This window comes from Salvelinus namaycush, chromosome 13 (assembly GCF_016432855.1).
Source record: "Salvelinus namaycush isolate Seneca chromosome 13, SaNama_1.0, whole genome shotgun sequence".
NCBI lineage: Eukaryota > Metazoa > Chordata > Actinopteri > Salmoniformes > Salmonidae > Salvelinus > Salvelinus namaycush.
The window spans coordinates 30,662,645-30,679,042 of NC_052319.1; the positions used below are offsets into that span (position 1 = coordinate 30,662,645).

Here is a 16,398-nt window from a genome sequence, read left to right on the forward strand (position 1 = left end):
CCTCAGGACATTCTCAGGACTGCTGCTTCTTTCTAGGAACTGGCTAAGCTGGTATGGCCTTATAGGCAAGATAAGGGATTCTAAACCCAGTAATCACCACCCGTCTAGATGTACAGTCATTTGTGGCTGTGTTCAAGGCCATCTCATTACAGATAAACTTGATCTGAGGAAATTTGAGCTGTTGTTCAGAAACAACTATGGCGATTGCTGTTTTAAACTAACTGTCCAGTGAAAATATAACTTATAAAAGTTAATATTCTGTTAACTCATACCCAAATAATGTTGTTGACTCGTATTTGTGGCCAAAGCATAAATTGGAGAAAAAACACCCCACCTCAAACTTGCATCTCAAACAGACCGTTTCATAAAATGCTAACTATTTCAAAGTAAAGGTAGCTGCTTCCCGGACTGGTCTCGGAGTAGTGGGCATGTCTAAAGAAGTGGGTGTATGAAAGCAATCGTGACAAGACATGAAGATCTGCCACCAGGGTAACCTAATTCGACAACTTACTAATCCATGGTTTATTTCTAATACTGATCATTGCCTCCAACAAGCACTCTAAAATGTAATTTAAAAAATAAAGTAGATGAATTGATACATTTACTAAGTAGATTAATTATTTTGCATTTCTTAACCTGGTTATTTCTGTAAAATAAAGTGGAACCGTTCGTTCAGGCATTGTTTAGACTTGACCTAGTATCAATGTATAGGCTACAGTAGCTGCCGGCTACAGTCAAGTGATTTTTAACCATAGACTTGTTAAACTCTCTCATGCAGCCTTGATTTTGTTTAAATTAACAATGAACCCTCAGGTCAATGTATAAGCTACAGTAAGACTCGGCATTAGCATTAGACTTCCGATAGAAGTTGCCCTTAGGCACAGATCTAGGATCAGCCTACCCTCTAATCCCAACCTTAATTAGTGGAAAGTGCTAAATTGACCAGAGATCAGTGTCTAGGGGCAGCTTTATACCTACTGAGTGAGTGGAGGTGGGGATGGTAGGGATGAAGGAGGAATAGGGGAGGAGACAATGGTTTAATTAGAAGACTGGGTGGAAGTAAGGATGGGGGGATAATCAAAACTCAGGGACAGATTAGAGTTAGATCATAATCCCCTTCACCATCCCCAATACTGTAAACACCCTAGAGACTTTAACAGGAACTGCAGGAGAGAGAGAGAGAGAGAGAGAGAGAGAGAGACTCTTTCGCCCACTAGATGGTGATAATGGCTTTACAGTCAGTATTCAGAGTTACAGCGAAGTAAAAGTAGACTAGTGCCAAGCGATAAACTGAGCTAGTCTGGCTGCATTTACACAGGCAGCCCAATTCTGATATTTTTCTACTAATTTGTCTTTTGAACAATCTCATCAGATCTTTTCCAGAGCAGGTCTGATTGGTCAAAAGACCGGTAACGTAGTGTCTCCATGAGTGACAGAACACTGAGCCAATCACGGCGCAATGCTCTGTATTTTCTGCTGGCTTGCCCCACCACCACAGAAAGCACTGAGCTAAGCTGAAACACCTGCATTTTGGAGCTGCCTTACTCAAGAATACAATAAAAGACCATGTTTGTATGCAGCTTTATTAACGCAATGATATATATATTTTTTACATTGTTCACACGCCTAGGCTATTGATGGATTGAATATGGATTTATTGGATTTATTGATCTCAGATTCTCAGTTTGTCAGTATCAAAGTAGCCTCTCATTTCAATCATTAAAATATATTCACTACTTCAGAGGCCCCCAGGCAACACCCCCAGGCAACACCCCCAGGTACCCCATCCAGGGTTCACTTGTTCCAGCACCTTCCAATTGACAAATTAAGCACTGCAATGCAGTATGATGTCAAACAGCGCAAAAATAATAAGAAAATTAAAATATATAAAACCAAATCAAGAAATGTCACCTCATAAGGCTGTGGTAATGGAGTGTGAAGTAACCACATCAGTAGGTAGGCTAGGTATGACTCATCAACACAGAATGGAAGCAGTTACGATGTGGTGGTAGTGTGAGGGACAGTCAGAGAACAGTGACTGACTAAGTAACAATGAGAATGTGTAGCCTACATGTGAGAATGTGTGACTACAGTCATGGCCAAAAGTTTTGAGAATGACACAAATATACATTTTCACAAAGTCTGCTGCCTCAGTTTGTATGATGGTAATTTGCATATACTCCAGAATGTTATGAAGAGTGATCAGATGAATTGCAATTAATTGCAAAGTCCCTCTTTGCCATGCAAATGAACTGAATCCCCCAAAAACATTTCCACTGCATTTCAGCCCTGCCACAAAAGGACCAGCTGACATCATGTGAGTGATTCTCTCGTTAACACAGGTGTGAGTGTTGATGAGGACAGGGCTGGAGATCACTCTGTCATGCTGATTGAGTTCGAATAACAGACTGGAAGCTTCAAAAGGAGGGTGATGCTTGGAATCATTGTTCTTCCTCTGTCAACCATAGTTACCTGGAAGGAAACACGTTCCGCCATCATTGCTTTCCACAAAAAGGGCTTCACAGGCAAGGATATTGCTGCCAGTAAGATTGCACCTAAATCAACCATTTATCAGATAATCAAGAACTTCAAGGAGAGTGGTTCAATTGTTGTGAAGAAGGCTTCAGGGCGCCCAAGAAAGTCCAGCAAGCGCCAGGACCGTCTCCTAAAGTTGATTCAGCTGGGGCACCACCAGTACAGAGCTTACTCAGGAATGGCAGCAGGCAGGTGTGAGTCCATCTGCACGCACAGTGAGGCGAAGACTTTTGGAGGATATTCTGCAAAAAGTACAGGGATTATATATTCTGCAAAAAGTATAGGGATTGGACTGCTGAGTACTGGGGTAAAGTCATTTCTCTGATGAATCCCCTTTCCGATTGTTTGGGGCATCTGGAAAAAATCTTGTCCGGAGAAGACAAGGTGAGCGCTACCATCAGTCCTGTGTCATGCCAATAGTAAAGCATCCTGAGACCATTCATGTGTGGGATTGCTTCTCAGCCAAGGGAGTGGGCTCACTCACAATTTTACCTAAGAACACAGCCATGAATAAAGAATGGTACCAACACATCCTCCGAGAGCAACTTCTCCCAACCATCCAGGAACAGTTTGGTGACGAACAATGCCTTTTCCAGCATGATGGAGCACCTTGCCATAAGGCAAAAGTGATAACTAAGTGGCCCGGGGAACAAAACATAGATATTTTGGGTCCATGACCAGGAAACTCCCCAGACCTTAATCCCATTGAGAACTTGTGATCAATCCTCAAGAGGAGGATGGACAAACAAAAACCCACAAATTCTAACAATCTCCAAGTGTTGATTAGCATACCACCCTGCATCCCACTGCTGGCTTGCTTCTGAAGCTAAGCAGGGTTGGTCCTAGTCAGTCCCTGGATGGGAGACCAGATGCTGCTGGAAGTGGTTTTGGAGGGACAGTAGGAGGCACACTTTCCTCTGGTCTAAAAAATGCCCCAGGGCAGTGATTGACACTGCCCTGTGTAGGGTGCTGTCTTTCGGATGGGATGTTAAACGGGTGTCCTGACTCTCTGAGGTCATTAAAGATCCCATGGCACTTATTGTAAGAGGAGGGGCGTTAACCCTGGTGTCCTGGCTAAATTCCCAAGCTGTCCCTCATACCATCACGGTCACCTAATCATCCCCAGCTTACAATTGGCTCATTCATCCCCTGTAACTATTCCCCAGGTTGTTGCTGTAAATGAGAATGTGTTCTCAGTCAATTTACCTGGTAAAATAACGGTATAAAAAATAAAATTATGCAAGAATGGGCTGCCATCAGTCAGGAAATGGCCCAGAAGTTAATTGACAGCATGCCAGGGCGGATAACAGAGGTCTTGAAAAAGAAGGGTGAACACTGCAAATATTGACTCTTTGCATCAACTTCATGTAATTGTTAATAAAAGCCTTTGGCACTTATGAAATGCTTGTAATTATACTTCAGTATTCCATAGTAACATCTGACAAAAATATCTAAAGACACTGAAGCAGCAAACTTTGTGGAATTTAATATTTGTGTCATTCTCAAAAATTTTGGCCACGGCTGTAGGAGAAGAAAGTGTGTGTAAACCGGGACATGTTTGATCAAGTGCATGAAATGTAGGCTTATTATATTCTTGGAAGAGTATGAGTTGGCCTAGGTCCATAGAGAAGACAGGTTTAGGAACCACAGGTGTCACAACAAGTTGCAGTCATATGTTCTCATCATTAGGATGTTCATAATCACTGAGTCAAATTTCCTGCTCACACATAAGCTGGTAATGCAGTACAGTACTCATAGAAGAAAGCAATATGTCAGTGAATAAAGTGGTAGGTCTTATGTTTCTGAAGTGTCATCCTCACAAGCAGATCTTGGTAGTCAGTCATATGTCATGCCTGGAACTGGTCTAGTCTGTAAACTACAGTATGTGGATTATGTAACTCACAAATGAAGGCTATATTTAATTAGACCTTAAATAAAAATATAAAAGATAATGACATTTTAGCCCCTGAAAAAAGTATATTCATAGAAACAACACTACCTTGAAATGATATACTGATCTCAACACTTAACCTGTATAAAATAATTACTTTTTCAGAAATATTTTATATTGGCTGTACTATAGTCCATCTTTCTATGGGTTACCTTCAGGTTATTATAGGCTAGATATTTTGAAGTTGACTCTTTTGTTATATTTACCTTTTTTGTTGTATGTGTGTTAATGGGGTGATTGGTGGCTAATCGGGTGGTGTATGTGTATTCCTCTCTCAACTCAGTTTGAAGGGAGCGTGTCTGAATTTCGCGGCACACGTTATGCCCCCGGCTCAACCACGCCTCGCGTCGCACGGTAAAGTTCGACGGCCATATTGACTGTCTACACCTCCTCTCTTGCCCGGCGGTGAAACTGGCTCAGTCGCTTCATACATCACACTGCATACGGAGGCTGAGAAACAGCGGAGTGTCTAACGGTACACAAATCGATCTATTTTGGTCGCGTTGGATATATAAAGTAGACTACCCTGTGGGCCCAGGGGAGGCAGTTTACCATTTTCTGAACGCAGTCCATCTACTGAGGTGAGTTTTTATCGGGTGTATTTCTTCGCTGGTGGCTCCTAAACAGCTCAGAATGAAGAGGATTTGCCCTGTGCTCGACGGTGGCTGTTTGTCGTCGTTACGCAGGCTTGTTGTCTACCTAAGTATAGCCTACGTGCTCTCTATATGCCTATTGGTATTAATCCCATTTTTTTGTAATTGTGTAAACATTTGGTATCATGTTCCACGTTTTATTCAAGGGCATTACTGTGGTCCATCGACAATAGAACACCATTTAAGCGCTAAACATTTCAAAAGTTATCTAATTAGATAAGCGCTTCATGACTAGTGTTGCACCCTTAGGCTACTGTGAATCAACATTAAGCTAATTGGCAACTTCATTCACTTTAAAACGTTACATTTAATGCTCCCCATTGTGGCATAGTGGAAACAACGGTGTGCAACTTTGTTGCAAGTGATTATATGCAGCATTTGTAACAGCAGTTTATTTTTGCACTCTTGCGACCAGGGTCCTCAAAATAGCTTGCCAGTGGAGTGTTTTTCTTTGGCTTTTTTGTGTGTTAGTATCTACAATCAAATTTCACTTGTCTCCTCAGGCAGGGTTGCCAGGTTAAGCTCAAATGTCTAGCCCAATGACCACTCAAAACCGTCCCAAAAGGCCTGAAAACTAGAGCATCGATGAATTTTTTCACATCAAGAGAGGCGTTGCCATATTTATACAATAAACCCCTTTTCCATAGAGTTTCGAGACAACTAAGAAGGAATATCATAGTAACCTGGGTTTCAAAATAATAATTATTGCAAGCTATGACATTAGGCAAGCTATGACATGACGTAACAAAGGCATTTGAATATGTGGCAAGATAAAAGATAATTCACCCTTATTAACCTCAACAGATCATTTGCACAATGGGTATGGTATATGGCCAATATAGCATGGCTAAGGGCTGTTCTTAAGCATGATGCAACGTGGAGTGCCTGGATACAGCTGTTAGCAGTGGTATATTGGCCATATACCACAAACCCCTGGGGTACCTTATTGCTATTATAAAATGGTGACCAACGTAATTAGAACAGTAAAAAGTTATGTTTAATCATACCCGTGGTATATGGTCTGATATACCATGTCTTTCAACCAATCAGCATTCAGGGCTCGAACCAAGTTTATAATTGTAAATAAATCCCCTTTGCGCATGTGCATAACTATAGATACATCCGACAGGAGAGTTGGACAGAGGATCTCAAAATCTCTGAGCAAGAAAAACTTGGTTAAACAGGGCCTACATCTCATTTCAGTTAGTCTACAGTAGCCTAGACAAGATGTAGGCATGATGAAAATTGAACAATTTAGCAGCTTGCTTAGTTAAAATTAACTGACTAATTTATTCAACATGAATAATGAGGCGATTAAGAGGTAAGAAGTGTTTGTGTTTCCCAATAGCCTGCTGGAATAGGCTACTGAGGATGGGGTCATTTCAATGACTGAATTAAATATGAATAATGTATATGAACTGAATATGCTTGTCAACAGCCAGTGTTTATATTTTAGAATTTGTTTTACCTGTAGTATAATCTGACTGCTATTACCGTCAATCTAATGCGTTCTAACAATTGCGATAGAGCTTTGATAATTTCCAATTTAATTAACTAAACATGTTCATTAATAATTGCATAATAACACAAGGCTACAACAACAATAAACTGAAGTTTAAGGCTATTTATTAAATTGGCTACACAAGTGGCACAAATTGAATTGCAATGACTCCAGTGATATTGTCATTTCATCATATTTATTGTATCAAATGGTAGCCGACAATGGCATATACATTAATTGGCTACTTGATGACCAACAGAGGCAAATGTATCATTCCTCAGATTTTGCCTAATGTCAGTTTCATTGAGGACTTTCTCAATAAAAAGAGCCACATGAGAAAGTTCCATAACCTCCATTTCAAATTTCCCCAAGATCCAAGAGCTAAGCATGCATAAGCACTTCGCTTGATACCGTTTTCTTTAAGCAGTAAACATTAGACTGCAGTTTAAACCAACTACGACCGAATTCATCTAATATGCTCTAGTGTGCCCAAAGTATTTTTCCAGTGCTTTGTCTCCATTATTTCTTGATGTGTTGATGTTTTATGTTTAAAGAGTTGGAAATTGGTGTCTCCATAATGACAATCTAAATAGCCTACATACAACTGGCAGTGGCTGTTCTAGCTTGTATGGCTCCCTGGGTGAACCCCCCCCTTCAAATTCTGAACTAACTGTAATTTTTATTCAGACATTTGAAACAACACAAATAAATAATCATAACATTTAAAACTATATAAATATATATACAAAAATAAGACTCATAAATATCAAAAAGAAGAAGCAAAGACAAATAGAAACAAATTGTAGTATATAAATGATTACACTATTACCCTATTGCTAACAAAAAACACACAAATAAAACTAAATTATCACACAAATTAAAAAAATAGAATAACACTTATAAAGAAGAGAACCTGATTATTACACTATTGCACTTCAAACAGGAAACACAAACTAAATTGCACAACCGATTGCGTTAGTACTGTACAAAGTTAGAGGTGTGCTATTTGATAGATTCTCCCCCTATCTCAGGCTTCCAGTGGGGAGACCTGAGGTCAACCTACCCCCGCTCCCTCCCTATCTCGTACTTCTGAGTGGGAGACCTTCCCAGGCAGTAGCCTGCCTAGCTCACAAACTAGAATCAGGGAGCCCACTCCGACAAGGTTAATTGACCCACAGTCTCACACGGTGACATGATATCATTGACGTGACAAGGAGTGATAGAAAACCGATTACGCAAAAGTCACCTTTCGGAATATATATATTTTTTTTTTGTGCGGGCGCCCCATGCCGCTCCTGGCAAGATGCCGCCCTGGGCGGCTGCCCATGTCGCCTATGTCTAAATCCGCCACTGACAACTGGTAATAAGTTGTCACAACATGCATGCGTGCTGCACACACACACACACACACACACACACACACACACACACACACACACACACACACACACACACACACACACACACACACACACACACACACACACACACACACACACCCCTCCAGCCCTCCCCACCACTCACTCATCAACAGCCTGCCTCAGCAACAGGTCACAGTGAAATCTATATTTAAGAGGAATGCCATGACGGCCACGGTGCAACTTAGAAATAGCCCAAAAACCTGCAACAATTACATTTTCACCCGCAAAATCATTTTCAAATGAGCCTAATTTAGCGGGAAAACAACGAACATGGCAACACTGTTCTCGGGGCACCAAATACTTCAGATCCTAGAAACTACAATATGGGGTACTATGCATTTGGGCAGGTTGCGTTCTCCTGGCATCTGCCAAACCCAGTTTAGTCCGTCGGACCACCAGATGGTGAAGTGTGATTCATCACTCCAGAGAACGCGTTTCCACTTCTCCGGTGTCCAATGGCGGCAAGCTTTACACCACTCCAGACAACACTTGGCATTGCACACTGTGATCTTGGTCTTGTGTGCGGCTGCTCGGCCATAGAAACCGATTTCATGAAGCTCCAGATAAGTCAGTTCTTGTGCTGATGTTGCTTCCAGAGGCAGTTTGGAACTCGGTAGTGAGTGTTGCAACCGAAGACAGATGATTTTTACCTGCTACTCGCTTCAGCACTCGGCAGTCTTTTTCTGTGAGCATGTGTGGCCTACGACTTCATGGCTGAGCTGTTTCCACTTCACAATAACAGCACAGTTGACCAGGGCAGATATTTGACAAACTGACTTGTTGGAAAAGTGGCATCCTACAGTATGATGTGCCACGTTGAAAGTCACTGAGCTCTTCAGTACGGGCCATTCTACTGTCAATGTTTGTCTATGGAGATTGCATGGCTGTGCTCGATTTTTATACACCTGTCAGCAACGGGTGTGGCAGAAATAGCCGAATCCACTAATTTGAAGGGGTGTCCACATACTTTTGTGGACACCCCTTCACTATAGTGTACCTTAATTGAAAATGACTAAAGTAAAAATGAAAGTCACTCAGTAAAATACTACTTGAATATACTTAAGTATCAAAAGTAAAAGTAGAAATAATTTCATATTCCTTATGTTAAGCAAACCAGACAGCTTTTAAAAATTTTTTTTACGGATAGCCAGGGGCACACTCCTAAACTCAGACATAATTTACAAACGATGCATTTGTGTTTGAGTCCATCAGATCAGAGGCAGTAGGGATGACCAGGGATGTTCTCTTGATAAGTGTGTGATTCGGACCATTTTCCTGTCCTGCTAAGCGTTCAAAATGTAACAGGCATTGTCAAAAAAAAGTTGTCAAAAATATAAATAGTATAAAGTACAGATACCCCAAAAACAACTTAAGTAGTACTTTAATGTATTTTTACTTTACTTTTTTACTCTCTCTTTATGTAGTGTTGTGTCTCTCTTGTTGTGATGTGTGTTTTGTCCTATATTTATATTGTATTTATTTTTTAATTATTTTAATCAGGCCCCTGTCCTCGCAGGAGGCTTTTTGCCTTTTGGTTGGCCGTCATCGTAAATAAGAATTTGTTCTTAACTGACTTTCCTAGTTAAATAAAGGTTAAATAAATAAAATACTTCAGTACTTAACCCCTCCATAGCAGTGGTGTAAAGGTCCCTTCTGGACAGAGCCTAACTATAACAGTAATATATTACCCCCAATACTGGTCCGAAATGATTCTCTTGCAGTTTGTCTATTTTTCCACATTATAAGTTGGAGATGGAACTCTGTGTTGTTTATTGTTTTTGTATAACTGATATCATCATCATTGCTTAAATGGCAAATGTGGGAGTACAGACATGCTACTGTAAATATACACATTTCTGAGAATATGGCAACCATGTTCTGGGTATGTTTCTGTCATAAGCAACACTACTACCTGGGCCATGTTTCTATCAGAAGCAACACTACTACCTCGGCCATGTTTCTATCAGAAGCAACACTACTACCTCGACCATGTTTCTATCAGAAGCAACACTACCACCTTTGGCCATGTTTCTATCAGAAGCAACACTACTACCTGGGCCATATTTCTATCAGAAGCAACACTACTACCTCGGCCATGTTTCTATCAGAAGAAACACTTCCTCCTGGACCATGTTTCTATCAGAAGCAACACTACCCAATGGACCATGTTTCTATCAGAAACAACACTACCACCTGAACCATGTTTCTATCAGAAGCAACACTACTACCTCGACCATGTTTCTATCAGAAGCAACACTACTACCTCGACCATGTTTCTATCAGAAGCAACACTACTACCTCGGGCCATGTTTCTATCAGAAGCAACACTACCACCTGGACCATGTTTCTATCAGAAGCAACACTACCCAATGGACCATGTTTCTATCAGAAGCAACACTACTACCTCGACCATGTTTCTATCAGAAGCAACACTACTACCTCGACCATGTTTCTATCAGAAGCAACACTACTACCTCGGGCCATGTTTCTATCAGAAGCAACACTAGTACCTCGGCCATGTTTCTATCAGAAGCAACACTACTACCTCGGCCATGTTTCTATCAGAAGCAACACTACCACCTCGGCCATGTTTCTATCAGAAGCAACACTACTACCAGGACCATGTTTCTATCAGAAGCAACACTACCACCTGGACCATGTTTCTATCAGAAGCAACACTACCACCTGGACCATGTTTCTATCAGAAGCAACACTACCACCTGGACCATGTTTCTATCAGAAGCAACACTACCTCCTGGACCATGTTTCTATCAGAAGCAACACTACTACATCGGGATATGTTTCTATCAGAAGCAACACTACTACCTCGGGATATGTTTCTATCAGAAGCAACACTACTACCTCGGCCATGTTTCTATCAGAAGCAACACTACCACCTCGGCCATGTTTCTATCAGAAGCAACACTAGTACCTCGGCCATGTTTCTATCAGAAGCAACACTACTACCTCGGCCATGTTTCTATCAGAAGCAACACTACCACCTCGGCCATGTTTCTATCAGAAGCAACACTACTACCTCGGACCATGTTTCTATCAGAAGCAACACTACTACCTCGGACCATGTTTCTATCAGAAGCAACACTACTACCTGGACCATGTTTCTATCAGAAGCAACACTACTACCTCGTCCATGTTTCTATCAGAAGCAACACTACTACCTCGTCCATGTTTCTATCAGAAGCAACACTACTACCTCGGCCATGTTTCTATCAGAAGCAACACTACTACCTCGGCCATGTTTTGGAAATGCAATGACGAACTGATGTCATTTCTTATCAGAGACCCATTTGGTATATGTGGTGTGGATTTCAAAAAGACGATAGCTGAGCATCTCAAAAATAACTCTATCTAGAATTCTACCGATTCACGTCTTTTAATGAGAAACACATTTTAATGAGTTCAGATAGGTATGTTATAATTGTTGCCAAATAATGACATTAACATATATTGCTAAGAATGTGAGCGTAGGGGGATTCCCCAAGTGGGTCGCAAACCCAGGCCACTAGCACCAATGACAAACACCTTAACCACTGTCCCAGTAAGGGATATCTCTAGGGTATGTGCTAATTGGGCCAGTACAGTTAGGCCTTGTCCAGAAGAAACCGTAAACCCTCCTCCCTAGGCACTTTTGTAGATCTGAAACAACTTGATAGGGGTAAGCAATAGGGTGAAGGCACTTGAATCTCAGCTCTGTTAAAGGTACACTTAAGAAAAACTGTTATTGATCATAGTGATCACTTTAACCATATCTACATGTACATACTACCACAATCAGCCTGACTAACCGGTGTCTGTATGTAGCCTCGCTACTTTTATAGCCTCGCTACTGTATATAGCCTGTCTTTTTACTGTTGATTTATTTCTTTACTTACCTATTGTTCACCTAATACCTTTTCTGCACTATTGGTTAGAGCCTGTAAGTAAGCATTTCACTGTAAGGTCTACACCTGTTGTATTCGGCGCACGTGACAAATACACTTTGATTTGATTCAGGAGTATCCTTAAAACAGGTTAATATGCCGCATCAACATTAGATAACTAAGCCCTTACATCAATGATGAGAGAATATTCAAATGAACTAAATGATAACTGACATAGACATGGTGGCGTAGCAGCAAGATGTGAACCAAGAGGACATGTTGAATACTAATAACTGTGTAAATGAACATGCACAATGTAATAATGTATGTCAAAGTGTGTTAAATATGTAAGTTGAAAACACTGTTAAAAGCACTGTGTGTGTATGTGAGTATCCTTGCCAACAGACAAAAATAGCTGTGAATGGAGCAGTGGTTAGCCAATCAGGGTCTTTCTTGATGGGCTTGGCAAAAGTAACAAGGTTTGATGTGTAATATATTTTGGGGGGGTGAACTTTTCTTTGGAACCATCAGGCGAGGTCATGACAGAAATCGTACACAGTGTCACTCTTGTGAGCCTTTCACCCAACTATCTGGAAGTTGTAATGCCCCCATAAGGAGAGCCTAGTACATTTTCTTGTTGTTGTAGTGGGTTCTACATCTCCTTTGTTGTATACCCTCTGTAGTATCACTCACACCACAGCTGGAGATCTGGCCATCAGATCTGTAAACACACACACACACACACCCTGCAAACCCATTGGCCCATGTGTTCAGCAGCCCTTCTGCACTCGCTTGTACCACTGCAGTGAAAGTATGAAATTCGAGAGGAACAAGGGAATGGAGAGGAGGGAAACAGGATTCGTGGTGTGGAAAAGGCTTGTTACTTAGACTCCTGTAACTAGTTTTATGAGAGCTATAAGCCATGTCCTGTTAAAAGCTACTGCGTCAGAGAGCGAAAGAAAAAGACAGAAAGGGAGAGAGATGAAAGAGAGTAATGTGTGTGTGGAGAGCAGAGCCTGTTACTTTCTGCATGAATGGTGACCTGGAAGCTGTATCCGTTTGAGAGTGACGCTCAGGATTTGGTGAATGGAGGGGTCAGGTAACACAGACACACTGCAGACAGGATTATAGCTTTTCTCTGCCAGGCAGGTTTAAAAGTGAGTGGGGTAAACAGGGAGTACATATGTTTGGCACCGGATGCTAATTAATGACCTCACAAAGTCACAGGTTAAGGCTGCCCTGAGGTGGGTGGGGGAAGCATAGGTCATCTTTCTCCCAAAGACCCACCGGAGGTCCTTATAGAGACTAATATAGCTAGAATATATAGAAACCAGTCCTGCTCTAGGGATGAACTCTAAGCACCTGTGTCACGTTGAGGAGGGTGATAGATATGATTGCTTCCTCTACATGTTAGAGAGGCATGTCTGGCCTGATATATTTCTATCTCAGCGTACCACAACGTTGTGCCCTACTAAACGCAGGGAGTCCAGGGACTTGACTACACCCTATAAATTATGAGGGAGATAAAAGGGAGATTAAAAAGTAGAGGAATAGCATGAAATGTCTATTTGGACTCAATACCTTGTCTAAAATAGTTCCTGTGTCCTTCTAAAGGGTAATTCTTACTCAGAAGTTAGAATAACCTTATTTTCTTACTTTGTGCTCAATTAGGGAGAAAGTTTAAGTTAGGAAGCAATGTGGAGCTTCTGCCCCTTCTTCCTCCATCACACTCTCTAGTGATTCTGTCCACTCTTTTATCTCCTCTGTACCAGGTAAGTGGGGCAGGCCCAGCTTGGGTTCTCTACCTTCCCTATCACACTGCAGTATATCTGTTCTCTGCTAGGGAGAGAGAGAGAGAGGTAAAGATAGAGTCAGATTACCGTCCCTCAGTAAGCCTGCTCCTCATTTCCTGCTTAGTTCTGCAGCCCTGCCTGCCTGGCTGGCTGCTATCACATCTCTCTGCTCTCTCTCTGGGCTGACTTTCATTACTTCATTAGCAGAGCCTATTTCTGGCCTTTGCCATCTCAGGGCTCTGTCACCACAGGGACTACTTCAAGGCCTACCTACCGCTGGCGCTTGAGCCCTCCCCCTCCCTCCCCCCATTTTCTCTTTTCACTGTTTGGAGTTGTTGTTCAGGAGCCAGCATATGTTTTCCGTTGGGAAGTGTAGTAACCACTACAACTGACTCAATACAAAATAAATTCAAATGTGATGTTTTTTTTACATGAGTTTTGTTATCCTGAACTGTCAATTATCACTGACATTGATGTTAGATACATTTGTTTCTTTCTCTGTGTTAATGGTAACTGATCTGCACTCTTCTTTGTTATTTATAGTGTTAATAATAACTTATCTGCTCTCTCCTACAGGCAGTGGAGCCCAGGGCGAGTCAACGAGACGGAGGACGATTTATTTGCATTTTCTCAGCAGAAGGGCAAGGCTGGAGAGAGGACAAAGATGCCCAAACCGGTGAGACTCACGTCGGGAAAAAATGATGACAATATAGATGTATAAACACATTGGGGAAAACAATATTCACAGGAGACGTGAATGTTCAGGTTGTGCTGTGAATTTCACAATGTATTTTCCACCACAACACCACAGGCTTTGTCCCAAAGCATCTTTCACACCATGCAAGTAACTAAGCAGCCACATGTTAGGACACAGTAACCTGACTGTAACAAACACTCACATACACCGCAGGAGGTTGGTGGCAGCTTCATTGGGGAGGACGGACTTGTGGTAATAGCTGGAGCTGTAACGGTATTCCTCCTCCTCTACAACCGAAGAGGAGGAGTAGTGATTGAACCAAGGCGCAGCGGGTTGTGATGACATATTTATTTACAGAAAAGACGAAAAACACGAACTTCACTATAAACTAACAAAACAACAAAACGGAGTAGACAAACCTGGACATGCGAACTTACATAAAACGCAGAACTCACGAACAGGAAAATGACTACACAAAAGACCGAACTTACAAACAAACCGAACAGTCCCGTATGGTGCGACAAACACTGACACAGGAGACAACCACCCACAACGAACACTGTGAAACAACCTACCTAAATATGACTCTCAATTAGAGGAAACGCCAAACACCTGCCTCTAATTGAGAGCCATACCAGGCAACCCTTAAACCAACATAGAAACAGAAAACATAGAATACCCACCCAAACTCACGTCCTGACCAACTAACACATACAACAAACTAACAGAAATAGGTCAGGAACGTGACAGGAGCGGAATTAGTGGAATGGTATCAAATACATCAAACACACCTATTTGATGCCATTCCATTTGCTCCGTCCTCCCCTCAGCAGCCTCCACTGACAACCACACAGTATCCCCCACCCCCCTAACACATAAACAAAAACACAGAGTCCTGATTACCCACTTCCGACCTGTTTGTAGAAAACACAAAGGCATCTTTTACTCTTATTTTGAGCGAACACACACACACACACACACACACACACACACACACACACACACACACACACACACACACACACACACACACACACACACACACACACACACACACACACAGGCTTATTTTGTCTGTAACAGGCTCAGAGCTTGGGGACGGACAGACGGAGAGCTCCAGAGAGTCTCCCTGTGGTTTACATAATCACTGTAAACCCTCCACTCTATAGTCCGTCAGTCACTGTAAACTAGAGGTGTCAAACTCATTCCACGGAGGGCCGAGTGTCTGCAGGTTTTTTTTGGGGGGGTGGGGGGGGGTTGTATGTGTTAGTGAGTACTTGTTTGTTGTGTGTGTACTTCATCTGTATATTTGTGTGGCTTGTAAGCATGTATCACCATTGTAGGACTGTGGTGTTGGGCGTGGTGGGACTTAATGCATTATTGATTTACTGAAACGTTTTGCACATGTCGCCCCTCTGGTTCGCCTCACTACTTTCCCTGCTCCACACCAGCATGCCTGCGCCCACCCGCCGGACACACAGGCAGGCTTTAAATATTTCATAAGCCGGTTTTCATTAATATAATGGGAATTATCCAAGTCACTAAATCTAATTATCAGGTGTGAAGTTCACTCACCCATCCCTTTCCCTCAACCTTACCTTAGCCCAAACACATAGAAAAACGTAGGCTCTACATAATCTTCCACTCTCCACGTCTACCGTCTCTCTCCCCTGCTCTTTATTTTCTCAATACCTTTTGATGTCCTTCTAGTCCTCCCTCTCTATTCTCATCCTCTCCTAGTCTCTCCATCTGGAACAGTTTGTGCATATATTATGAAGACATTTTGTGATATTTTGGTTCGTTTTGGTCTTTGTTAAGGGTTTTGTTAATCTGTTCGTGCACACAAAATGTTTTGACGAAGCAAGCCGAAGTTCGATAGCCGAAGTCTACACCCCTTCGTTGGCGATTGGTCAACTGTAGGGGTGACGCGAGTTTCTTCTTCTCGATTTAGTCCGAAAACTCAGTG

At 41.9% G+C, this 16,398-nt stretch overlaps 1 protein-coding gene across 1 annotated transcript in view; it reads left to right on the forward strand.

Moving 5' to 3' along the window:
- Positions 1-4,901: 4,901 nt before the first annotated feature.
- LOC120058431 (radixin) overlaps positions 4,902-16,398 on the forward strand; it is a 67,047-nt gene continuing 55,550 nt past the window's right edge. Inside the window, exons 1-2 of the mRNA XM_039007083.1 lie at positions 4,902-5,067; positions 14,312-14,411. Coding sequence (XP_038863011.1) covers positions 14,400-14,411 — 12 coding nt within the window. The 5' untranslated portion in view covers positions 4,902-5,067; positions 14,312-14,399. The remainder of the gene's footprint in view (positions 5,068-14,311; positions 14,412-16,398) is intronic.